Below are 25,518 nucleotides of genomic sequence, written 5' to 3' on the forward strand. Positions count from 1 at the left end.
ACGGGATAGTTGGGAAATAGATCTTTTTCTAGGTAAGACTTTAATAATAAAACTTAGACGATGCATCACAGATCATGAAAAGAGGAAAATTAAGGTGTTCTCTAAATTTGGTTAAGATAACTGGTTAGCATGACTTGGGGTGCTAAAATGGACTAAACATTATACACTAAAGAAAATTCCAGGTGAGCAAAAGAATTCAATTCATTAAGTTTATAAAGTGGAAGAAAATAGGGCATTTATCAACTCCAATAGATGGATAACTTTTTAAGCTCAAACACAATAGAACAAACTACCAAGAAGAAACAAATAGATTTGAGGGGCACCTGGGTGGCTGAGTCAGTTAAATGACCAACTTCAGCTCAGGTCATGATCTCAAGGTCCATGAGTTTGAGCCCCGCATCGGGCTCTGTGCTGACAGCTCAGAGCCTGGAGCCTACTTTGGATTCTGTGTCCCCCTTCTCTCTCTCCCCCTCCCCCGCTCATGCTCTATTTCACTCTGTCTCTCAAAAATAAATAAATGTTAAAAAAAAAAATAGATTTGAGTTTTAATTTTTTCCAGTGTATTTAATAACTATAACAACAGCAACAAAATGAAAATTTATTTTCAGCAAATCAGAATTAACTTTTTTTTTACTTTTTTGTAAGTTTACTTATTTTAAGAGAGAGAGAGAGCACAGAAGGGGCAGAGAGAGAGGGAGAGAGAGAGAATCCCAAGCATGCTCCACACTGTTAGCGCAGAGCCTGATGTGGGGCTCGAAACACACGAGCCATGAGATCGTGACCTGAGCTGAAGTCAGATGTTTAACTTACAGAGCCATCCAGGTACCCCCACAGAGTTAATATTTTTATGGTTTTAAAAATTCATGCCAACTTAAAAGTAAATTATAAGATCTGAAAAGTTTGAGCAAAAGATGTGATTACACTTTTCTACATGAGACAAATAGAAACAACAACAAACAGGAAAATATTCCATGTGGCCAGAGACTAATTTGATTTTTTAAAACCTTGAAATATTACCATCTTACCATAAAATATGGTACAAGCCATATTTTACCTTTTCTGTTATAAAGTTTTTTAGGTGCTAATACCCAGAGCAGGAAGAAATGTATATCGTAGCCCATGGTCAGAGGTCCGGTGGCTTTGCACACTTTGACAGCATGTATCAGGAATCCTGTAACCATTTTATTTCTAGCTCCAGTTATCCTATTTTGGTGATTCTGTCCTAAGGAAAATATTCAAAATATATAAAGGCAGTAAATGTAAAGGTTTTCATCTCTGCATTGTTTATGCTAGTGAATGAACTGGAAACAAGTATATAACAATGGTAAAATTGCTAAATACATTATGATGCACCCCCTCCATGCGTTAGTCAGCCATTTTCAATGGTGACAATAAAGATTAAAGTATGTCCAGTGAAAGAAGAAAGAGTATAGAAATGTATATATGTAATACTTATAACTGCAATTTTTAAAAAGGAAAAAAATAATTTCTACCAGAAAGTGGTATGTTTAGGGTAGTAGGATTAAGGGTGATTTTTTTTCTCTTATCTATTTCTGAAAATATATTCAATACGGTTCTCTATTTTTTCATTTAAAATATTAACTTATTTTGAGGGCGACTGGGTAGCTCAGTTAAGGTTAAGTGTCCAACTCATGATTTGGGGTCAGGTCATGATCTCACAGTTTGCAAGCTCATGCCCCACATTGGGTCTGCACTGACAGTGCGAAGCCTGCTTAGGATTCCCTCTCTCTCTGTCTCTGTCTCTGTCTCTCTCTCTCTCTGCCCCTCCCCCACTCGCATATGCACCCAAGTGCACTCTCTCTCTCAAAATAATTAAACATTTTTTATTAAAAATTAAAATAAAATATTAACTTTTTTTAAACATCTTAAGAAATATGGCTTGTACTACAAAAATGAACCAATTTATTTGTTAGATAGTAGGAAAAATGGGAAATATAGAAACTTAACTTGGAAATGGATTTTTTTCTTTAGCCATATTAAGTCCAATGTATTGCTAAAGCATACATGTTGCTAAAGGAGAGTAGTCATGATATATCTTTTTAAAAATTTATGAGGAACAAGAAAGTAGTGGCAGAGTGTGCCTCCAGGCAGGGACTAGAAGGCCGGGGTTCAGGAGCAGAAGGACATTTACTTTTTATATTATTCTATTGTCTATGCTTTCTATTTTATTCTATTGTCTATGTTTATGCACTTCCTAGTCTAATTACGTGACCAGTTGAGGGTTTTAACTGAATAGATCACTTTTGATTATTTAATTTCTGTAATGATTTTATTTACAGCTCCAAGTACTATAGATTGCCACTTAAAACATTTTTTTATTTCCCCTTGCAGAGTGGCCTGGTATGATCCCCTGTACTATCCAACTTCCTGGCAACTGGATCCAACAGAAGGACCAAATCGAGAGAGGAGACGTTTACAGAGATGTTACTTAACTATTCCAAATAAGTATCTCCTTCGGGATAGACAGAAATCAGAAGGTAATAATGACTTCTTGACTCAGCATCCAAATGTAGCAGATAACTGTAGTTATCAGATAAAGATAATACCTACTTTTTTCCTTAGCAGATGTGGTCAAACCACCACTCTCTTTCCTGTTTGAAGATAAAACTCACTCTTCTTTCTCCTCGACGGTAAAAGACAAAGCTGCAAGTGAGTCTATAAGGTAAGTGTGAATCCATAAGATGTTCTCTCTTTTGTTGAAGGAGTCAGAAAGACTTTAATCGTTTATTGTAGGGGCGCCTGGGTGGCTCAGTCAGTTAAGCTCTGATTTCAGCTCAGGTCATGATCTCTGGTTCATGGGTTTGAGCCCCACATTGGGCTCTGTGCTGACAGCTCAGAGCCTGGAGCCTGCTTCGGATTCTGTGTCTCCCTCTCTCTCTGCCCCTCCCCTGCTCACGCTCTGTCTCTCTTTCTCTCTCTCTCTCAAAAATAAATAAAACATTAAAAAAAAATTTTTTTTAAATAGTTTATTGTAGTGTTTGTGTAATATTTGTTTTAGATAATTGCTGGGGTTTTAGGAAAGGCCCTAAATATGGCTCAAGAGAGGACACAGTCGAATGGCTAAAATCCAAAAGGAAAAGACATCCTCGATGGCGAGGACTCACTGGGCTTCAGTCACCGTGCTCTGGCCCTTGTCTGCACGTGTGTATCTTGGCAGTTGACTGGTCCTAAGGTCTCTGTGAAATGGGTATGGTTTCCGCATGACGCCATCTAACGGTGACTGAAGGTCCAAATTTTAGTTCCTTGTCTTACTAGATGTCTGATCTTGGGCAAGTTACTTAGCCTTCCTGTGTCCATGTCCATATCTGTTACATGAGGAAGGGAATAATGCCCAAAGTACCGGAGTATTGTTGAGTATTAAATGGGTCCTTGTATGTTAACAACAGGTTATCATTATGACACTAATGATAATTTCCCTGCCCGTTTATTAGATGAAAACCTGAGATTCGAAGGAGGTGAGTTCCTTGTCTAAAGAGGAGAAGAACTTTTCTGAGTCTAAATCCCGTTTTTCCTAGAATACTAGGATGCTTTCATGTGTTTGAAATACCAGAGGCATGACCCAATGTTTGCATAATTACTAGAAAATACAAAATATTAAAGTTTCTCCTAAAAAACTGAATGCCTATATCCTGTATACATGGCACAGGAATTCCGAGCCTTCTCTAAAAATTTCATTTTCTCCTCTACCAGAATGTTAAAATACAAGATAATATTTTCATGTGGGTTTAGGCAAGACGTCTCATGCTTTTGAAACTCTAGTGTGCTGGGCTGAAATCTTTAACTAGATAAATAAAGCTTATACTATATACTTTCTAAAATTGGTCAAAACATTTAATCATAGTAATTTTATATATGTTTTGACAGAGTGAATCGAAGATGTATCAGTGTTGCACCATCTAGAGAGACAGCTGGTGAGCTGTTACTAGGTAAGTCACATTTTGAAGAGTTTTACACATATTCACCCTGCCTTATTTTATTCTTAGACAATTTGAAGCATTGTTTGGCAGAATGCCATTGAATCAAATAAACTCTCTCTAACATCACATCAGTAATTTTGCCTTAACATTATATGACTTACAAATGTCAGGAAGTGGCAATCTTATTTTCTAAAAAGCACATGAATAGCCTTTTAATTTTTATAAAGTTGACTTTTTTCGTAAGTACACATTTTTGTATTTAAACATTCCTTTTATTATATATAAGTTTTGATTTTTAAAGTGAGGAATTATTGATATACTCACATGCCTGCTGTTTTAAAAGATACACCTGTGCATAAGAAATACATCCACCTTGAGATAGTTCATAATTTATACTCCCTATTTGCTTCTGAGAGAAAGGCCAAGGTTGTCAATCCTTGGATATCTGTATGATTACATTCAATGAGAAATCTTTTCCTCAAGATATGAAGGAATAAAGTTGTACCACTAGATCTCTGTTCCCTTAAAGAACTAATTTGTATACTACAGGCCAGTTGTTTTCTTAAAGCCTGGTCTCCAGGCCAGGAACATCAGCATCACATGGGAACTTCTTAGAAATGCTCATTCTTGGGCCCCGGCCCACACCTGTGGAGTCAGAAACTCTCTGGCACCCCCAGAAATCTGCATTTCATGAGCCCTCCAGCAATTCTGATGTACCCTCCAATTTGAGAGTCGTAGACTGAAGCTACAGCCTCCAAGGCTCAACATGCAGAGCTTCAGGCTGGCCAGGACTAAGCACTGTGGTCACAAGGATGCAAGTGATTCCCTTCTCTGAGCCAACAGTGCTCAGTGCTCACGGGTGACCGGCACACAGGGCGGAGCCCCAGAGAAATTCCCACCATTTGGATACGTGGTGTAGGGACATGTGCTAACACAGCCAGCCTATAAAGCAGAGAAAACTGGGGGCTGTCTTCTAAGGTCTATTCTGCCCTATTGAGTGTTTAAATAAAAATTAAGTCTTCCTCTTAGACTAGAAAATTTGTTTACAAGTTGACTTCAGTTAATGTGTGAGAAAATAAAATTAATGTATTAGTCATATAAGAAGAGTAGCAATAATAAATGGCCAACATTTTTTTAACACTGAGTGCCAAACACCGTTATAAGCATTTTACATACATTCTAATTTAATTCCCACTTTAACCCTGTGAAATAAAGTCCTCTTCCTCCACCCCTCTTTTAAAAAATTATTTTAGGGGTTTTTGTTTTGTTTTGATTTGAGAGAGAGAACATACGTGTGTGTGTGAGTGCGGGCAGGGAAGGTGCAGAGCAAGAGGGAGAGAAAGAATCCCAAGCAGGCTCCACACCGTCAGCACAGAACCTGACACGGGGCTTGATCTCCCCACCATGAGATCATGTCCTGAGCCGAAATCAGGAGTCAGACGCTTAACTGAGCCACCCAAGCACCCCACACCCCCTTTTTTTTCATTAAGTAAAGACACAAAGAAGTTAAACAACTTGCCCAAAATCTCATGGATACCATTAAAAAATATTTATTGAGGGGCGCCTGGGTGGCTCAGTCAGTTAAGCATCTGACTTCAGCTCAGATCATGATCTCCCAGTTCATGAGTTCGAGCCCCGCATCAGGCTCTGTGTGCTGACAGCGCAGAAACTAGAGCCTGCTTCAGATTCTGTGTCTCCCTCTCTCTCTGCCCCTCCCTCGCTCATGCTCTGTCTCTCTCTGTCTCTCAAAAATAAACATTAAAAAATATATATTTATTGAGTGACAGGAACTGTTTCTGGGTGTTGGGATTTTAATTCAGGCCAATTGACTCCAGAGGTCATATTTGTAATCAAAAATGATAATAGTGCACATATAGTTTTAAACTCATATCCCATTACTTTCTATAGGTAAATGTGGAATGTATTTTGTGGAAGATAATGCTTCTGATACAGTTGAAAGTTCGGTGAGTAGAGGCTTAAGTTTGCACCTATATAAACCTAGACAAATTCCCAAAATGTATAAATTTGTTATAACTGGCAAACAGGTAGAACTAGGAGAGTTCATATATTGTCACTCTGGTGTGCAGATTGGTCTTAATTCCAAACTTTTTTCTTTTTTTTTTTTTTTTTTTTTTCAACGTTTATTTATTTTTGGGACAGAGAGAGAGCATGAATGGGGGAGGGGCAGAGAGAGAGGGAGACACAGAGTCGGAAACAGGCTCCAGGCTCTGAGCCATCAGCCCAGAGCCCGACGCGGGGCCCGAACCCACGGACCGCGAGATCGTGACCTGGCTGAAGTCGGACGCTTAACCGACTGCGCCACCCAGGCGCCCCCTTTTAAAGATATTTTTAAAAAGACCATACCATCTCCTCTGGCTTACAGTCTGACCTCATAGCAGTTAGTATTATGATTTAGATTCTAATGTGCTCCTGTTAAAACAGCGAGCAAAGGGGAAAAAGAGAGAGACAGAGAGAGAGAGAGAGAGACAAACCAAGAAACAGACTCTTAACTATGGAGAACAAACTGATGGTACCAGAGGGGAGGTTGGGGGGGGGGGGAAAGGGGGAAACAGGGGATGGGGATTAAGGAGGGCACTTGAGATGGGCACAGGGGCTGTAGGGGACAGTTGAATTAGTATATTGTATACCTGGACCTAATTATAACATTGTATGGCAATGAACTGGAATTAAAAGAAAAACTTTAAAAACTATTTTAAAAAATAAAATGAAAATGAAAACAATAAAGTGCTCCTATTATTTTAATTAATTTATTTAATTTATTCCTTCTATCCCTGTTCTCAGTAGCAACAAAAAACTACTCCCTGCCACTCCCAATTCACTATCAAATATATTTACCTTCACAAAGAAAGGAAAATGTTGTATAATTGAATAACTTAACTAATCCTGATAGTCACATGTCTTGGTATCATAATTTTTATTCTACTGGAAGTACTGATATTAATCAGAAAATTACAGAAATGACTCTTAGCTCACATATTTTGTGTGTGTGTGTATATATATATACATATATATATATTCACATATTTTTATCCATCTGAATCAGTTTGTAGACCATTAAAATATTGTTTAGAGATCCCCGTAGTAAGAGAAATAGGCTTTTTGTTTCAGAAAATTTCTAAGACCAGGAATTCCTAAAGATATACTAAATAAGAATACATGTGGTTTAATAGTGAATACATATTTTATTTCAAAAAATAATGAGCTAAAACATAAAATTTTGCTGTAAAATAAATAATATGAAAAAAGTCATGAAAATATTTAATATAGCCCCCAAAATTGAGTAGGCATTCTTTAGTGTGATTTATGTAGCAATTGCCACAGCATTTATCCCAGCTAGTAAAAGTATGGTCACATTATTTTTCAAGATGTCTCTTTTTAGCAACCAGGGAACTTAATAGTTGATACACGAGCCAACACTTTTCTGGATCCAAAAGATGACATTTCCCCCTTTTAAAACTCTCCTAAAAATACTCTTGTTTTTTAATAGTTTGAAAGATCCTTCTTTCCTCTGCTTTTATAATATTTGTTTCTACTTTCTATGTGACATTTGCTGTCTTGCATTTTATTTTATTTTTTTAATGTATATTTTTAATGTGTATTCATTTTTGAGACAGAGAAAGAGCACAGGCAGGGGAGGGGCAAAGAGAGAGGGAGAACAGAATCCCAAGCAGGCTCCAGGCTCTGAGCTGTCCGCACAGAGTTCGACACGGGGCTCAAACTCAAGAACATTGAGATCATGACCTGAGCCAAAGTCGGACACTTAACCGACTGAGCCACCCAGGCGCCCCTGCTGTCTTGCCTTTTAAATGTTTGTACAAGTATCTTGTGCCCCCTTTTCATCTTACACAGATGTATTTCATGCAGAGCACTTAGCAGAGCACCTTGCTCGTAGACGCTTAATTAACATCTGCTGAACTGAATGAATGAACGGATATGGAAGCACAATAAGAAGGAATTCAGTTATATATATGAGAATATTACATTTTCATTAAAGAGTTTAATTTCATTTGTAATTATCTACTACCCCTACTTCTAAAAGTCAGTTGGGATCTAGCACAATAGTATAGCACACATACAACAGAGCAATTCAAATTTTAAAAATTTCAAATAAGATTTTAGAAGGATGAAGAGCCTGGGATAAGGTAGTCATTGCAATTGCTTTCTAAATTTAGCTCTGAGCCCCTGTTCCAACACAACAGAGAAAGTCAATGCAGTTTTCCAAAAGGGAAAATTGATGAAAACAAACCAACCTCGGATGCAGGTTAATTTGATGTGATAAATCCTAACTAGTTTTAAACTTTAGTAGGAGCTTTTACCATGATTTTTCTGTTAAAAGCATTCAGTAACATAATTCACATATTCAACTGCAATTTACAAAAGATTTAGACAAATTGTTTTAAAAGTTTTCTTCATTTTGTACTTTGAGAAGGGCCCAGTGATGGTAAAAAAAAATATGGGGCCTATGGAGGTGCCTAGGTGGCTCAGTTGGTTGGGTGGCCGACTTCAGCTCAGGTCATGATCGCACAGTTCATGAGTTCCATTCCCACGTCGGCTCTGTGCTGACAGCTCAGAGCCTGGAGCCTGCTTCGGATTCTGTATCTCCCTATCTCTCTGCCCCTCCCCCACTCACATTCTGTCTTTCTCTCTCAAAAATAAATAAACATTAAAAAAAAAAAAAAAGTATGGGACCTATGGCCCCTAACCCCTCATTCTAAAATGTAGAGATCTGTTGAGGGAGGCTAGGATCAATGCTGTCAGGGAGATCCAGCCTTCTGGTGGCCACTTATCTTTTCCTTCCTTCTGCTGACCACATAGGAGAGGAACATAGCTACTTGGTGCGTGCTGATCTGTGACCTTAGTCAATGGGGCTGAATTTGCAGGAGAGTGCTTTGCCTTTCCGGGAAGGTTCAGAGGCATGGGGACTATGTGTCATCGCTGGGGAGCTCCCAGGCCATGCCCTTAGGCTCATTTTAACCCAGACCCATGTGAGGGAGGGCAGACCCACATGTGAATTTTCAGGGAGAGGCTTGTTTTCTATTCTTCACCCAGTCCCCGGGCCAGAAGAGACAGGCTCCTGCTTATTCCTCTTTACTGATGGACACGTGTGTTTGTCTGTCATCAGGAAAATGTCCCTTAATGGTTTTAGATATTTGAATGAAGTACGTTCACTTCCATACTCTGATCCAGAGAACTCCGAGGCCTCATCTGCTTTCTTCAAGTGGATGTTAACCTAAGTCACTAAGTTTCTAAAGCTGGGGTGTGTGCATACCGTGCGTGTGCATGTGGACACACAGCCAGCCTACCCCAGTATCCCTTCTACCTCACTGCTGTTTTTCAAATTCCTTGTTATTTTTGGCTCCTGGGGATTTCGCTTTCCCTTATGTCCCACAAGCTCAGCTTTAAAAGAAGTCTGTCTGAAAAGATTACATGTTGTGTGATTCTAACCACGTGACATTCTGCGAAGGGAAAGCTATGAGATGGTAAAAAGATCAGTGACTGCCAGGAGCCTGAGGGGGAGGGGCGGGTGAGTAGGTGGGGCACAAGGGAACTCTGTAGGATCATTTCAGTAAACATTAGTCAAAACCCATGGGACCATAACACCAAGACTGAACCCTAATGCAAACTGTGGACTTCGGTTAAGAATAACGTATTCAGGGGCGCCTGGGTGGCGCAGTTGGTTAAGCGTCCGACTTCAGCCAGGTCACGATCTTGCGGTCCGTGAGTTCGAGCCCCGCGTCGGGTCACGATCTTGCGGTCCGTGAGTTCGAGCCCCGCGTCGGGCTCTGGGCTGATGGCTCAGAGCCTGGAGCCTGTTTCTGATTCTGTGTCTCCCTCTCTCTCTGCCCCTCCCCCGTTCATGCTCTGTCTCTCCCTGTCCCAAAAATAAATAAACGTTGAAAAAGAATAACGTATTCAGTATTGGCTCTACAGTTATTACAAAGGCACCAGGCTAATCACCCTAATGGGAGATGTTAATCACAGGGAAATTCTGAGTTTGGGCCAGTAATACATGGGGGCTCTCTACACTCTCTGCTCAGTTTTCTGCAAACCTAAAACTGCCCTACAAAATAAAGCCCATATTTCTTTAATTCCTTAACATTTATCCAGTATTCTGAAGTGTTTCGTGGTTGGGGAGGGAGGGGTCGGGGGTGGCTCAGGGAATCTTATCTGCCGTCTTGCCACAAAAGGAAGACATTTTCATTTTCAGATTTTTAAAAATCTAAAACTGCAGCGATCATTTATATTTCATGTAAAGCAAACAGTTTCATTTCTTTCCTTTGTCTCAGAGCCTTCAGGGAGAGTTGGAACCAGCATCATTTTCCTGGACATATGAAGAAATTAAAGAAGTTCACAAGCGTTGGTGGCAGTTGAGAGACAATGCTGTAGAAATCTTTTTAACAAATGGCAGGACACTCCTGTTAGCATTTGATAACACCAAGGTAAATTCAGCTTTATGAACAGATACATAGTTTTGAAATTATCATGGGACGGTGTAACTGGACTCATACTGATTTTATGAAGGTTTAATCTATTTAAACTTTGATTCCCTGTTTCTAACAGCAAATAAAAATTGCCTTATTTCTTAGTCCCAATGACAGCGACGCTTTGGCTATATTAGAATTATTTTTGTCCTTCAAAACTGTATTAAATTCAGATTCTCCAAAGTGACTGTCTGTAAAAAGTAAATGAATGCGTAATGACCTGAGAAGAGTAATTTAAACTTGAGAGTAGGTTCTGTTGTTTCCAAACCCTTTCTGAACCCCCACATCCTTTCAGCTGCCACTTAGAAAAGCTTTTGGAAAAAGTCGTGTGGACTCGCTGCTTCGAGTTCTCTTTTGAAATGCTCCGGTCAGATTTTCTTCTCACTACCTCACCTATAACTTCTCTGGTCGGGGTTACTAGTGACCTCCATGTCACTATACCCTACGGGCATATTTCTTAGTCCGCATTTTACTTGATCTATCAGCAGCATTTTTTAAAAATTTTATTTCAATATTTATTTTTAAGAGAGAGAGAGAGAGCGCGCGCACACGCGCAAACGGGGGGAAGGGCAGAGAGAAGGAGACCCAGAATCCAAGGCAGGCTCCTGGCTCCCAGCTGTCAGCACAGAGCTTGACCAAGCATTTCACACCGATGGTTGTTTTCTCTCTCTTGAAAAAAATAACCCTCCCCCCTAGGTTTCTGGGCCATGACTTTCCCTCAGCTCTTCTTCTGGCTCAAGGCCATTCCTTCTCAGTCTTCTTTGCTGATGCTTCTCCGAGGGTCTCAGGGCTCGTGCCGCGGACCTCTTCCCATCCGCTCTTGTGACTTTAAATCCTACCTGTATCGTAACAACTTTCAAATTTGTATCACTACCCGAACGTCTCCCAGGAATGCTCTGTACTTGGTATCTCCGTCTAGAGGTCAAACTGGCATCTCAAATTTAACATATACAGTCTACGGCCATACCACCCTGAACACACCCAAATTAAACGTATACAAAACCGAACTTCTAACCTCCGTGCCCCAAAATCTCTCTGCAGTTTTCCTCATTTCAATAGATGACAACTCTAATCTTTCTGATTGCCCAGGCCCAAACTTTTTGGATTATCCTAGACTCCTCTCATTCTTTCATGCCCCGTACCTACTCTATCCGTCCTGCTGACTCTTCCCTCAAAATCCATCCAGAATCTGACCACTTAACACAGCTGCCTACCATCCTGGTCTGAGCCACCATCATCTTTTGCCTAAATCATTACCGTGGCCTCTAACTGTCCTCCCTGCTTCCACACTCCCCTTTCTTTCAAGCTATTCTCAGCACAATGGCTAAGGTATGCGGGCTCATGCCATCCTCCTGTCAAAACCCTCCGATCACTTCCTGTGCCACTTGGTTAATGCCAAGGTCCTTGTAATAGCTGAATGAGGCGCTGAGTATCTGGTATCTTGTTATCTAACTCACCTTTTCTATTATTCTATCCACAATAACTTTATTTTCCTTGACCAGGCACACTGATGCCTCAGGGCCTTTGCACTTACTGCTCCCTGGAATGTTTTTCCTTTTTGAAATCCACATGATTCAGTTGCTTGCTTTTTCAGGCTCCATGATCAAATGTCTCCTTATCAAAGAGACCTTCTCTGACTGCTCTGTTAATAAAATAGCAACCCCTCTGTCACTCTTACCCCCAAGTCTCCTTTTCTTTGCTCTGTTTTTCTCTGTTGGACTTAATAACATCCAACATTGTCTCCAAAAAAATGTAAGTGCTTTGTTAAGTGTTGTAACTGCAGCAGCTTGAACACAGTGCTATGTAGGTGCTTGATAAATATTTGCCGTATGAATGAATGCTTCCCTTTTCTTGCAGAGTTTGGTTTGCAATCTGTCCTAAATTCCCTTCTGTCAACCTTAGCTTTAGAAGTTGGCAGCCTTCGGATTTAAACCACAGGTTTTGGGGTTTTGTTTGTCTTCCCTTGAGCCTATTCTTTTTTTCTTTTTTCTTAATTGTGATTAAAAAAATATGTAAAATAAAATGACCATGTTAACCATTTGAAGTGTTCAGTACATTCACATTGTTGTGAAAGAGATTCGAGGTGTAGATTCTTCAACAGGCTGCAGTCTTGCCTGTCCCAGACCGTAGCTACATTTTCTCGTTCTCCTCGTTAACTTTCGGTCCTGTCTCTGGTTAGCCACATCTGTGGCTCTCATTCCTATGCCTGAAGCATATACACATTTAAGATGGATATTTCAAATTTGTTTTTAGTAAAGGCCTGGATTGTCTATTTTTTTTCCATTTATTACCAATCATCATTTAATTGCCTTAGAAAAAAAATCAGATTACCTTTTTCTGTGACAAGTTTTGTGAATTTCTAAAAAAAAGAAAAAAAGTTTATATATTAGTTTTCAATCAGTAGTGAAAATCAAATATCTTGTTTCACATAGGATGTTTTATTTCATTCTCATGAAATAAATATTATCATCCCCATATTATAGATGTGGTAACTGTAGCACAAAGGTTTTAGGCTAGGAATCGGGCCACGTCTGTCTAATTAAGAAGACCATGCTCTTTGGGGCACCTGGGTGGCTCAGTTGGTTAAGCGTCTGACTTCAGCCCAGGTCATGATCTCATAGTTTGTGGGTTTGCCCCGCATTAGGCTCTGTGCTCTGAGCCGGCTCAGAACCCGGAGCCTACTTTGGATTCTGTGTCTCCCTCTCTCTGACCCTCTCTCTCTGCCCCTCTTTCAAAAATAAATAAACATTAAAAAAAGAAAAAGAAGACCGTGCCCTTTCTATGATATCATGTTGCATTTATTTAGATGAAGGTTCTTCTTCATCGTTTATTGATTTTTTTTTTTTAGGATCTGTATATGAGTGATTTTTCTATACAGACTTTTTCTTACCTTCTTATTAACTAATTTCTTCGGCAGCAAAACATAAAGGTTAGGAGCCCAGCCTTTGGGGGAAGATCCAGAGATGAGTCTCAGTTCCCCGGCAGTTGGTGTTAATTGGGCAACAAGTACTTTCTTTGTGGACTTGGGATTAGTAACGTGCATAATCTTTGGAGAAAAGGTTCAATAGCCTAAAACAAAACCTGGCTTGTTTTCCCCTTCCTTTGCAGGTGCGTGATGATGTGTACCACAGTATACTAACAAATAACCTCCCTAATCTCCTGGAATATGGCAACATCAACGCTCTGACAAATTTATGGTATACTGGACAAATTACGAATTTTGAATATTTGACTCACTTAAACAAACATGCCGGCCGATCCTTCAACGATCTCATGCAGTATCCAGTGTTCCCGTTTATACTTGCTGACTATGTTAGTGAGACCCTTGACCTCAGTGATCCCTCAGTCTACAGGTAACTAAACACATCATCACCTTTACCTTTGTTTATATGCTATCTTTGTTTCATTGAAGTCCTACTGGAATTTTCAACCATGCACCAATATAGAATGAATATACAATGAGCTCCATCTGTCCATCACAACTTGACAGTTATGAAGATTTTTGCCAAACTTGTATCATCTTTTTTTTCCCTTTTTAAGACAAATCACAGACATCTTGTCATGTTACTCCTGTGTTCTTCAGTACACATCTCCTTAAGAAAAAAGAGAATGTTCTGTTACTTGCTACGTTACAGTGCCATTACAATATCTAAGAAAATTTACAATCATTTCATGACGTCATCCAATACCCAGTCCATTTTCCTATGTCCCCCAGTATATTAAACATGTCTTTTTATAGTTGATTTGTTTATATCAGGCTCAAAAACACCTTTCGTTGCTCTGTCTCTAAAGACATATGTCTAGAATAAGCCTTTGTTTTTTTTGTATGTGTTTTTCTCTTTTTTCCTAACATTGATTTGTTGAAAAAACCAAAACAAAACAGGTCTTTTATCTTGTAGGATATCCCCCTTTCCCACGTTAGTATTTAGCTTCTTCCTTTAGCCTCTGTATTTCCTAGAGACGGGAAGTTAGCTCTAAAGGCTTAGATTGAGGTTCAGCTTTTTTTGGCAAGAATCCTTTATAGGTGATGGTGTGAACTTCACATTGCCCTGTATCAGGAGACATATGATATCCCACTGGAGTGATGCTCAGATTGATCCAGAGGTTCAGGCTTCCACTGAACTTGTTTCTGTCATTGCTGATTATTTCTGGAGTCATTTATTTCACTAGGAGTTACAAAATGGTGATTTCCTATTCCCTCATTTCCTCCACATTTTCTAAAAGAAGACATATAAGATGAATGTGGGATATTTGTTGTGTCAGAAAGCAAGGAAACTAACGCAGTCTTGTCAGAAGGATTTGGGGGCCATATTTACATACCCAAGTTCATTGCAACATAATTCACCACAGCCATGTAGGGGAGGCAACCCAAGTGTCTGTCTGTGGATGGATGGATGGATGGATGGATGGATGGATGGATGGATGGGGGAAATGCGGTATACACGTGCAGTGGAATGCTGTTTTGCCTTAAGAAGGAGAGAGTGTCACCTGCTACAACATGGATAAGCCTTGTGGACATTGTGCTAAGTGACAAATACTGTGTGATTCCACTTCTGTGAATTGTCTAAGGTCGACAGACTGAGAAGCAGATAGTGGAATGGTGGTTGCTGGGGTCAGGGATGAACAGGGGATGGGGAGGGGGGTAGTTGCTCAGTGGGTATAGAGGTTTGCAAGATGAAAAAGTTTTAGACATCTGTTAAACAACAATGTAAATATGATCAACACTATTGAGCTGTATACTTGGGGAATGTTAGGATTGTAAATTTTGCATTGCGTGTTTTTTACCACAATCAAAAGAAGTAAAGGAATCAGGAGCCAACCATAAGTGGATCTCACTGCCAAAGATAGCACAATCTGAGCATCGGAAAGAATAATGACTACAATCGATTAAAACACATTTAAATAAAAAGAACACTTAAGTTAATAATGATACTTTTTTTAAGGGGCCCCCCCCCCCCCCCCAGACAAGTTTGCTGGTCACCGTTGGACCTAGTTATGGGCACCAATTCCTTACTTTTGAAATTTGTCAAACGAAGCAAAAGAATTAAGGAGCACCTGGCTGGCTTAGTCAGAGGAGCATGTGACTCTTGATCTCGGGGTCGTGAGTTCGAGCCTCACGTTGCAGGTAGAGATTACTAAGGAAATAAACTTCAAAAAAAATTTTTCAAATAAGTAAAGCAAAAGAATTAAGCATTTATCCTGCCTTTCCTGAATGATCTACATCTTAGAGTAACCAAATAGTCTTTGTTGATAAGGAAATATTCTGGTGATTTCGTTTAAAAAAAAAATTCTTGTATGTAATTTAAAGACAAATTGACTCCAAATTATACTTGGTATATTAGAGTATTTTAATCATAACTATTGAAAAGTAGGCCTACTTCAGATAGTTTTCCAGAAATAAGATTCAGTTTTATATCTTTGTCAGTTTAAGCAACTGCGAGTGGCCTGTTACTTATCTTCCAGACATTTTTGTACATTCCTGACGGACATGTAGACATTTTATACACTGCTGGTATAAATAGATTCAATCTTTCTGGAAGGCAATTTGAGTGTGTAGCCAAAGAACTCTTCAAGTGTGCATACTCTGTTTTATCAATTTAACTTCTGGGGCTTTTTTCTTAGGAATACTTAAGAACGTGTACTTTACCAGAAAGGTTCCCACTGGGAATAAGTTTCACGAGGGCAAGAACTCTGTGCAGTTTGTTGCTGGTGATGCCTGGCCCTGCATGCATTTATCCATGTGGATAGTCCTTACATCATTTTTTTTAAGTAGCCAGAATTTAGAAACAACTTAAATGCCCCACACTAGGTTTGAGTAAACTGTTTCATGTTGCTGCCATTAAAAATGGTATTTTAGAAATATATGATACAGGTGGGGAAAAGTGTTATTTTTATTCTAAATATGAGTATACATGTGCAGATAACCCAGAAAACTCCTGGAAAAGTATATACCAAAATGTTTTACCTGTGAGTAATAGTTTTATAGCCGATTTTGGGGTTACTCTGCTCATCAGTAATTTCTCATTTTTCAACCACAACAATAAGTGTTACATGTGTTCAAAAAAACCTATTTACACTACTTAGAAAAAAACTGCATGCCTGGATCTTAAATATGATTTCTCCTATTTTGCGATGTGAATCTGCATCAATTCTATAAAACTTTTATTTTTTAACAATTTTTTTTAGGATGAGAAAGTTCTCAAAAATAAAGTTAGTGTTTAGTATCACAAATTTCAATATCCCTGGGAAATAATTACACCCCCCCCCAATAGATATATTAAGCTAAGCAGACCTGGTTTGACTTACTGAAACTTGGGCACATCCTGATGTTGATCTCGTTAGGGAGCCAGATGTTGAAACTCCAGGTGGCTGCACCCGCTGCCAGACCAGATGGCTCCTTGGCCAGCGAGGCCGCTCTTCGTTGGATGTTTTCCTCTTGCTCTTTCAAATGCCGCCCAGGGATGCTACTTGACTGTGTGGCTTGTTAGAGTGAGGATTCATCGTAGAGTTCTCTCGCCTCCCTGATGCTGCGTGAACACCAGCACAGACACGCCTACACGCGTGCAGACATGCTCTACGCTGTGAAACTTCGTGTCAGTCCCTAGCTATGAATTAGATAGCAAAATACTTACTTCACTACTCACACTCCAAATCTCCACACGATCATTTTACACATGTGTCATTTTGGGATGCCTGACTGGCTCAGTAGAGCATGTGACTCTTAATCTTGGGGTCATGAGTTCAAGCCCCACATTGGGCATGGAGCCTACTTAAAATAAAACTAAAAAAATTTTTTAAGTGTCATTTCTTCAATTTTCAGTAACTAGTCTAATAATCATAAAACATCTCCTCATGATCATATTTCCCGTCCAAACTGCCCTTTTGTCTTCACTGCCTAATAGGCGTAGGTCTGGGAAACGGGCACAGGAACTTCAGGGCTTGGCAGGAATTCGCTGCTCTGGGCAGCATCAGCTGTGATTCGGAAGGAAGTAGAGGAAGTGGGGAGAGGAGGAGGGACAGCTCTTCTTGTCTAGATTATTCATAAGTCAAGAATTCCTGGGGCGCCTGGGTGGCTCAGCCGGTTGAGCGTCCAACTTCGGCTCAGATCATGATCTCACAGCTCCTGAGTTCGAGCCCCGTGTCGGGCTCTGTGCTGACAGCTCAGAGCCTGGATCCTGCTTCGGATTCTGTGTCTCCCTCTCTCTCTGCCCGTAACCCGCTTGCATTCTGTCTCTGTCTCTCTCTCTCAAAAATAAATAAACATTAAAAGAAAAATTTAAGAATTCCTAATATTGGTATGGATCTGTTTAGAAAAATTCTACCTCTTAAATCATGATTAAATCAACTGACTAAATCATGATTTTCAAAGATGGCTGTTAGTTGCAAAGCAATATGTGTGAGCACTAAATTAAGAGCTCAGTATTTGCTGGTCACTGATTTACTTACAGGATATGGATGTGTAGGCAGCTCAATCTTGCCAGTATCAAAACATTTCATGTTTTTCTATCGTCTCTTCATTTGTAGAAATCTCTCTAAGCCTATAGCTGTGCAATATAAAGAAAAAGAAGATCGTTATGTGGACACCTACAAGGTAGGTTTAGTTTTCCCTCATATTTTGGTAAATGAAAACTCAAGTTTTATCCTATAGACTGGTGTTTTACCTAATTTTAAATTCATAGTATTGATTTTTCTGTTTTCCCCTTCTTAAAGTGCTTTGATCGGCAGACAACTGGAAATCATTATATGATTTTAAACGTTAAATACATTCCTTTTAAAAGAAAATCAGAGAGGGGCGCCTGGGTGGCTCAGTAGGTTAAGCGTCTGACTTCAGCTTGGGTCATGATCTCACAGTTCGTGGGTTCAAGCCCCGCATCGGGCTCTGTGCTGACAGCCTGGAGCCTATTTCAGATTCTGTCTCCCTTGCTCTCTGCCCCTCCCCCACTCACGCACGTGTGCTCGCTCTCTCTCAAAAATAAACATTTTAAAAAAATTTTAATCACAGAGATTTTCAGGTGCCTGCTATTTGTATTCCCTAGTTTTATTTATATAATAATATCAGTCTATTTATAATGTACCATAATCCCTTATTATTCACATTCAGCAAATCATGCATTGGTTTATTAGCAGAAATTTACCAGACTTTAAAGGTTTAAAAGCATAAATTATCAGGGCACCTGGGTAGCTCAGTCAGCTAAATGTCTGACTCTTGATTGCAGCTCAGGTCCTGATCTCACTGTTCATGGGATGGAGCCCTGCATCAGGCTCTGTGCTGGCAGCATGGAGACCGCTTGGGATTCTCTCTCTCCCTCTCTGCCCCTCCCCTGCTCGTGCTCTTTCTCAAAATAAATGTAAAAATTTTTCAAAGAGTATAAATTATCTAGTTCTGTAAAATTAACATGAATGGAATTGTGCTGGAAACCCTTTTAAAAACCTGTTAGCCAGCAGGCTGCTCTCTTAAGCAGCATCAAGGTAGGAGCAGCTGGACCAGTTTTCTAATATTCACATTGCTTTATGTCACATTTCCAGAAAGATCTCTCCAGGCATCTTATAACTGCCACTCCTTGATTCTCCAGCAGTTGAAAAGGGGGCGGTGCTATGGAATCCAGGAGAAGTGACTCCAAATTTCACTATGGCCTGACTTGTTATCAGAGCCAGACAGAAGCTATGGGAGATGAGAATAGTGACAGATATTAAATATTTGGTTGAGCTTCCTACTTCATGATGGGAAGATAGGAGTAGTGAAAAATCACTGTACTCTTTATTATCTCAGTGTAACTACATTGCAGGACAGCCATAGAATGTTAAACATCAGTGCCTACAAATTTCAATAATGTGATACAGCTTTTCCATTGCTGTTGCTTTTCCACTGCTGGAGAATTTCTCTAAAGAATTAGCATTATGGCTTGAAATTCATCCATTAAAATGCAGAGTTTCTAGTGACAGTAGTTGGTCTCATTTATTGACAGCTTGGTCAACTGAGACATTAGAAGCCATTAGTTGGGAGGCAGGGTGCAGAACAGGTGAGTTTCCTGTGACAGAATGAGAGTGAAGGCGCAGACTGAGATCTGCTTCTCGAGTGGCCAGGCCTCTCAGCAGGGCACCGAGGGGGACATGGTCCGAACACAGGTGGGAGGGCAGCCATGGAGAATGGTGTCAAAGGGGTGCTAGCGGAGGATGGAAAAGAAAACCAGTGAGGCTTTTCCGGCGTTTCCTGGAGCGCTTTGCCACCAACGCTCTCTTGGTTCCCTGTTTCCTTCAGTACCTGGAGGAGGAGTACCGCAAAGGAGCCAGGGAGGACGACCCCATGCCTCCCGTGCAGCCCTACCACTACGGCTCCCACTACTCCAATAGTGGCACGGTGCTCCATTTCCTGGTCAGGATGCCTCCGTTCACAAAAATGTTTTTAGCCTATCAAGGTAAGGATTTTTGTAACGCATTTTTTTACTTTACATTCACGGTAGTTAACATACAGTGTGGTATTGGTTTCAGGAGTAGAATTTAGTGATTCATCACTTACATGTAGCACTTGGCACTCATCCCAACAATTGCCCTCCTTAGTGCCCATCACCCTTCTAGCCCATCCCCCATCCACCCTCCCCATCCTCTCTGTTTCTGTCTTATTTTTAAGGTAAGGATCATCTTATAACTACCTAAAATATCTTGTTGGGTCATTAGGAAAAAAAAAAAAACTGACATACTTGCTGAGAATGTATTGAGACTAATAAAACCACAGGAAAAAGAATTCTATTTATTCCTTCAGTAAAATTCTCTTCCAAAAATTTGTAGTAGGCCAAATTCTCTTGCTAATGTGTCAAATTTTAGCTGCAAATTAGACATGTCCAAGCTTATAAAAATGCCATTCATTTTCTAAAAATTAGGATATGATTCATATACCATAAAATCTACCCTGTCCATGGGTATGAAATTCACTTTTTAAAGATGTTCAATTTAATAGTTATTTCAGGTCACATAAGTTATCGCATTGGGAGAATATGTTACTGTAATTTCTTGCAAGTAACCAGTTAAGAGGAGAGCCACACCGCCACCTTCACCTTAGTAACTTTCTAGTTAATAATCTACCTCAGTGTTTTAAGTGGCAGCCTGCAGGCCGGAAGATCACTTAGAGACGCATTTACTGACTTGTGTGCAAATAGGGACATCCTCTCCTCTCGGTTTCTAATGAGAACTATGGTATGAGCTCTGTAGTTCCTCATGGCACCCACAATCCTTTGTGGAATCGTCATCCGCTCACTTACTCAACCCTTCTTGAACTTCTTTAGATATTTTTATTCATATGCAACCTCTTGGAGGAATGCATTTTTGTATTGTCTCTACCTGGCCTATAGAAGGGGCTTTCCTATATTTCTCCCTGTGTAAGGACACAGAACAAATGTTCCACACGACAGCTGTTCAAATATTTGAAGATTATTACCCCGTCCCCTCTCTCCCTTTCAGTCCTGTTTATCCCGAGGCTAATTACCCTTAGTTAATTTGACATCAGGCTGAGAGCCTCCTGTATGCAGGGTCTTATCCCAGCTGCTGCAAGGAATACAAAAAATAAATAAGACTTGCTTACTTTCTGTACTTACGGAAGAGTTTTAAAAACTAATGTGTAAACCATCTTTTTCGCTCTAGTTTCCAAACCTGTTACTATTCTGACAATCCTTCTGGACATGTTCTGATTTGTGAATCCCAGTATTAAAACGCGGCAGTCAGAACAAAAAAGAATGTTTCTGATGTAGTTTGGGACCACTGATGTGTGTAATAGAACTATTACTTCCCTCCATTTTTTTTTCATGTAGCCCAAGAATCTATTAATGTAAACACCCAATCAACTAAAATTTCTTGATTCTTAAAGATACACTGCTATTGGGGCGCCTGGGTGGCGCAGTCGGTTAAGCGTCCGACTTCAGCCAGGTCACGATCTCGCGGTCTGTGAGTTCGAGCCCCGCGTTGGGCTCTGGGCTGATGGCTCAGAGCCTGGAGCCTGTTTCCGATTCTGTGTCTCCCTCTCTCTCTGACCCTCCCCCGTTCATGCTCTGTCTCTCTCTGTCCCAAAAATAAATAAACGTTGAAAAAAAAAAATTAAAAAAAAAAAAAAAGATACACTGCTATTATGCTAAGTTTTCCTCATTGTATTTAAGGATGATTGGGAAAAGGACAGGCTACTGCAGTCCCAATAAATTTCATCTCTTTAGCTTCAAATGATTTATGTTGGCATTTGAATTTATTTCTAGACTCTTGGTTTAGTCCAGGGTTTTTCACCGTGGTACTGTAGTCATTCTGAGCTGCATAATTCTTTGTTGTGAGGGCTGCCCTGTGTTACAGGATATTTTGTACCGTTCCTGGCCTCTACACCCTTGATGCCAGTGGCACTCTCCCAGCCAGTTGTGAGAACCAAAAATGTCTCTAGACATTGCTAAAAGTCCCCTGGGGACAGAAGTGCTAGGTTAAGAACCACTACGTTAGTACGTGCACATTCTAGATTATAGGGATTTGTAGTGTTGCTTTAAGTTAAGAAACAGCAGAGAAAGTGAACATCTGAACAGAACCCTCAGTGTGCTCCTCTTGTCCCACGGTTCCGTCTAGATGCTGTGTCTCGTCTGGATCCTGTGACTCCACCGCAGCCTTACGGGATTGCCTTTAGATTTTCTAGATTCCATTTAGATTGCTTCTTTTTTCTCCTAAGCCAACTGACAACAGAATAGATGAGAAAGTAATAAAAGCAGTAGGAAATGTCTCAGGGCAGGGCAGCTCAGACTCGGGGAAGAAATTCCACATATCTTCTTAAAATTGTGCCTGCTTGATGCTGAGGTCAGTCTGTGACCTTCTCTCCACGAAAAGATCTGTTCCGAATTTCAGCAACTTCAAGGACATTTTAGATGGTACAACATGGTTCCTAAGAAGCACTACACAGCCGGTGTTTCTGATCAGGGGCTGGCCTTTGGCTGTCATTTAATGTTCTAGGTCTGCCCATAAAGAGGCAAAATCAAACTCAGTTCTTGACTGTTAGTAGTCTGCACCAGGAAAGCTTAACAAAGGAGTGACTGTGCTTAGTTTCATTTGGATTTATAGGAAACTGTACTTCATTCTTTAGCTTAGAGCTGGAACATTACTAAAAAGCAATGCCGCCCTCCAAAAAAAAAGAAAAAAAGTAATACAGTAGTCCAGGGGCACCCGGGTGGCTCAGTCAGTTGAGTGTCCGACTTCAGTTCATGTCACGATCTCACAGTAGTTGAGTTCGAGCCCCGTGTCAGGTTCTGTGCTGACAGCTCAGGAGCCTGGAGCCTGCCTCAGATTCTGTGTCTCCCCCTCTCTGCCTCTCCCCTACTCCCATTCTGTCTCTCTCTCTCTGTCTCAAAAATAATTAAACGTTAAAAAAATAATAAATAAATTTTTAAAAATTAAAAAAAAAGTCCTCATGATTAAAGGTAGAGGAATAATTTTGTTTTCTGATGGGGAAAAAACTATTTTACCTACTTGAACTTTAATTTTCCTTGTTTATTCATTCATTCAATAATTAAATCATTTTCAGGCACCTATATGCGCTAGTTGTGGGTGATACCCCAGGCCCCTGCTGTTATGGGACTTTAATTCTGCTTGGGTAGACAGATAATAATCGGTTAAACAAATAAATGATATAAATTCATCCAGTTATATGTACTAGGAAAACATAATACAGATTTAAAATAATATGGTCTCATGTATAGAAATATTTCCTTTCAAGAACATGAATAACCTCCTTTAAACTGTGGAAAAACAAAACGACCATCACTTTCATCTTTTTGAAGTAGCAGAAGTAAATTAATTGCAACAAGCTTCAAATGGAAAAAGGTCTTTGTGTCTTAACTGCATCACTTGTATTTCTTTGCAGATCAAAGTTTTGACATTCCAGACAGAACTTTTCATTCTACAAATACAACTTGGCGCCTCTCATCTTTTGAGTCCATGACTGATGTCAAAGAACTTATCCCAGAGTTTTTTTATCTTCCAGAATTCTTAGTCAACCGTGAAGGTACGTAAATCATTTCTAATTTATATTTCTGTGCCTATTTTATAATTTTCTAAAAATAAAAATTGCTTTTTAAAGTCCTACAATTTGAATCCCCAAATAAGAGAAATACTTTTATTTATCAAGTATATGATTTTATTTCCAAGTGAGCTCAAAAATTTTAAGTATTTTAAAGGACTAAATATGTGTGGAAAATGGGTAACTTTTAACTGTTAAGGGTATTTGTAAACGTGTATTTTTATTTTGTTATAGAAATTGCTTTATTCTTTTTTCGGACTGCAAAGGTTATAATATGCTCATTATTTTTTAAAGTTATGAATTTATTGGGGCATATGGGTGGTTCAGTTGGTTGAGCATCCAACCTCGGCTCAGGCCATGATTTCACCGTCCGAGAGTTCGAGTTCCACATGTCTCTGTGCCGGCAGCTCAGAGCCTGGAGCCTGCTTGAGACTCTGTCTCCCTCTCTCTCTGCCTCCTCCCTGCTCATGCTCTGTCTCTCTCTCTCTCTCAAAAATAAAAACATAAAAAAATGTTTTTTTAAAGTTATGAATTTATTGAAAGCACAGTGTAAGTTGCCTAAAATCTCAACAATTTTATGAGGAGTGACCAAGTTAGAAATAAAACACCCTAACCAAAATCATCTAATACCAAAAAGGGATAGTAGAGGATAAAATCAAATTTTCTGTGATGCCAGGGACCCAACAATCTTGCCCAACCATACCTGTTTTTTAATAGAAGATCAGGTAACCATTTAAGAGATGTTGGTGGGTCATTTTCGTGCATTACTTAATTCCACATTTTTCTGTGACCTTTAGGAATATATGAAATTGATGGTCATAGCTTTAGAGAAGTTCATGTTAGGAAAATTACTTGGGAATTTTATTCTATACTAACTAGCCTCTCTGGAGCTGTTTGGAGAATCATTAATAAACCCACGCTGCTAGGTATCTGGAGCACGTTTCATAATGTTGCCCAGATGAGAAGCCTCCAAGAATGGTCAGCACCTGCAGTTTGGGACTCCCTTAAATCCATGCTTATTTCCTCTGTCTGTGTATGTTTCAGTTATCTATGGCCCCATAACAAGTAACTCCAACACCTAGTGCCTCAAAACAACAATAATTTTATTATCATTACAGGTTTTGGAGGTCAGAAATTCAGGAACAGCTCAGCCCAGTGCTTTTAGTGGTTTTGGCTGGGTGTCTGCCTTCAGATTAACTAGAGCTGGACCAGCCAGGGGATCAGAACAGCTGGGGGCTGGAGGACATCTCTCTTTATGTAATCCCCATGCCTTTCCATGTGGTCTCTCCACGTGCACTAGTTTGGGCTTCCTCACAGCATGGTGGGCTTGGACATTCTACCTGGCAATTCAGGGTTCCAAAGGCGAGTGTCCCAAGAGAGACAAGCGGGAGCTTCACGGCCTCTTCCAACCTTGAATTGGTGGTCACGTAGCGGCACTCCTACTGCAGTCACAAGTGCCCGCCCACATTCGGAGGGAAGGGGCTCAAACTGTGCCACTTGATGGGGGAGTAGCAAGATCCGGGAAAAGCATGCAACACAGCAAGTGCTGGTATAGCTATTTTTGGAAAATATAGTTTGCTGTAATGTACGTCATGTCATTTCCTATCAGCACTCCCGTCAGCCTTTCATCGTACTTTCAGTCATCTGCTCCGTGTGATGTGTCCCCAGAGCATTTGACAGTTGGGAATGATTTGGGTTTATGCAGACCCCCTGCTGCTCAGCCCCTCCCCAGCTCAGCCCTCGGGTGCCTCTTTCACTGCTGTGAAATCGGTAAATCCCTGCTACTTCTCCCGAAAGCTGCTCACACAGATTCTGCAGTTTCTTGGCCAGTTGTCTTAAATCACTGCAGCTGTCTGTAGGATGAGCTGAGCTTTTGGAGAGGGCTCCCACCCGCACTCCATGTCAATTTATATAAGCCCTTGGTTTATATTGCACACCAGATCATTTCAAAATACTTCCAAACTTAACGACTATCCTTCTGTCTGGTTTCACAAGATCTAGAAGGAGGCAGACAGCAACTTAATTTTATATGGAGCGTAATCAGCTT

General features: G+C 40.1%; 1 protein-coding gene across 6 annotated transcripts in view; it reads left to right on the plus strand.

Moving 5' to 3' along the window:
• LYST (lysosomal trafficking regulator) overlaps positions 1–25,518 on the plus strand; it is a 194,911-nt gene that overhangs the window by 139,406 nt on the left and 29,987 nt on the right. For 5 of the 6 annotated variants that reach the window (XM_040464863.1, XM_040464864.1, XM_040464865.1 and 2 more), the window contains 9 exons: positions 2,353–2,498; positions 2,584–2,683; positions 3,886–3,947; positions 5,847–5,902; positions 10,247–10,399; positions 13,550–13,794; positions 17,966–18,032; positions 19,701–19,857; positions 23,316–23,456. In XM_040464863.1, the coding sequence (XP_040320797.1) occupies positions 2,353–2,498; positions 2,584–2,683; positions 3,886–3,947; positions 5,847–5,902; positions 10,247–10,399; positions 13,550–13,794; positions 17,966–18,032; positions 19,701–19,857; positions 23,316–23,456 (1,127 nt within the window). The remainder of the gene's footprint in view (positions 1–2,352; positions 2,499–2,583; positions 2,684–3,885; positions 3,948–5,846; positions 5,903–10,246; positions 10,400–13,549; positions 13,795–17,965; positions 18,033–19,700; positions 19,858–23,315; positions 23,457–25,518) is intronic. The other variant, XM_040464862.1, reaches the window with a different exon arrangement.

Source organism: Herpailurus yagouaroundi, unplaced genomic scaffold, assembly GCF_014898765.1.
Source record: "Herpailurus yagouaroundi ecotype Mexico unplaced genomic scaffold, PumYag 530, whole genome shotgun sequence".
Lineage (NCBI taxonomy): Eukaryota > Metazoa > Chordata > Mammalia > Carnivora > Felidae > Herpailurus > Herpailurus yagouaroundi.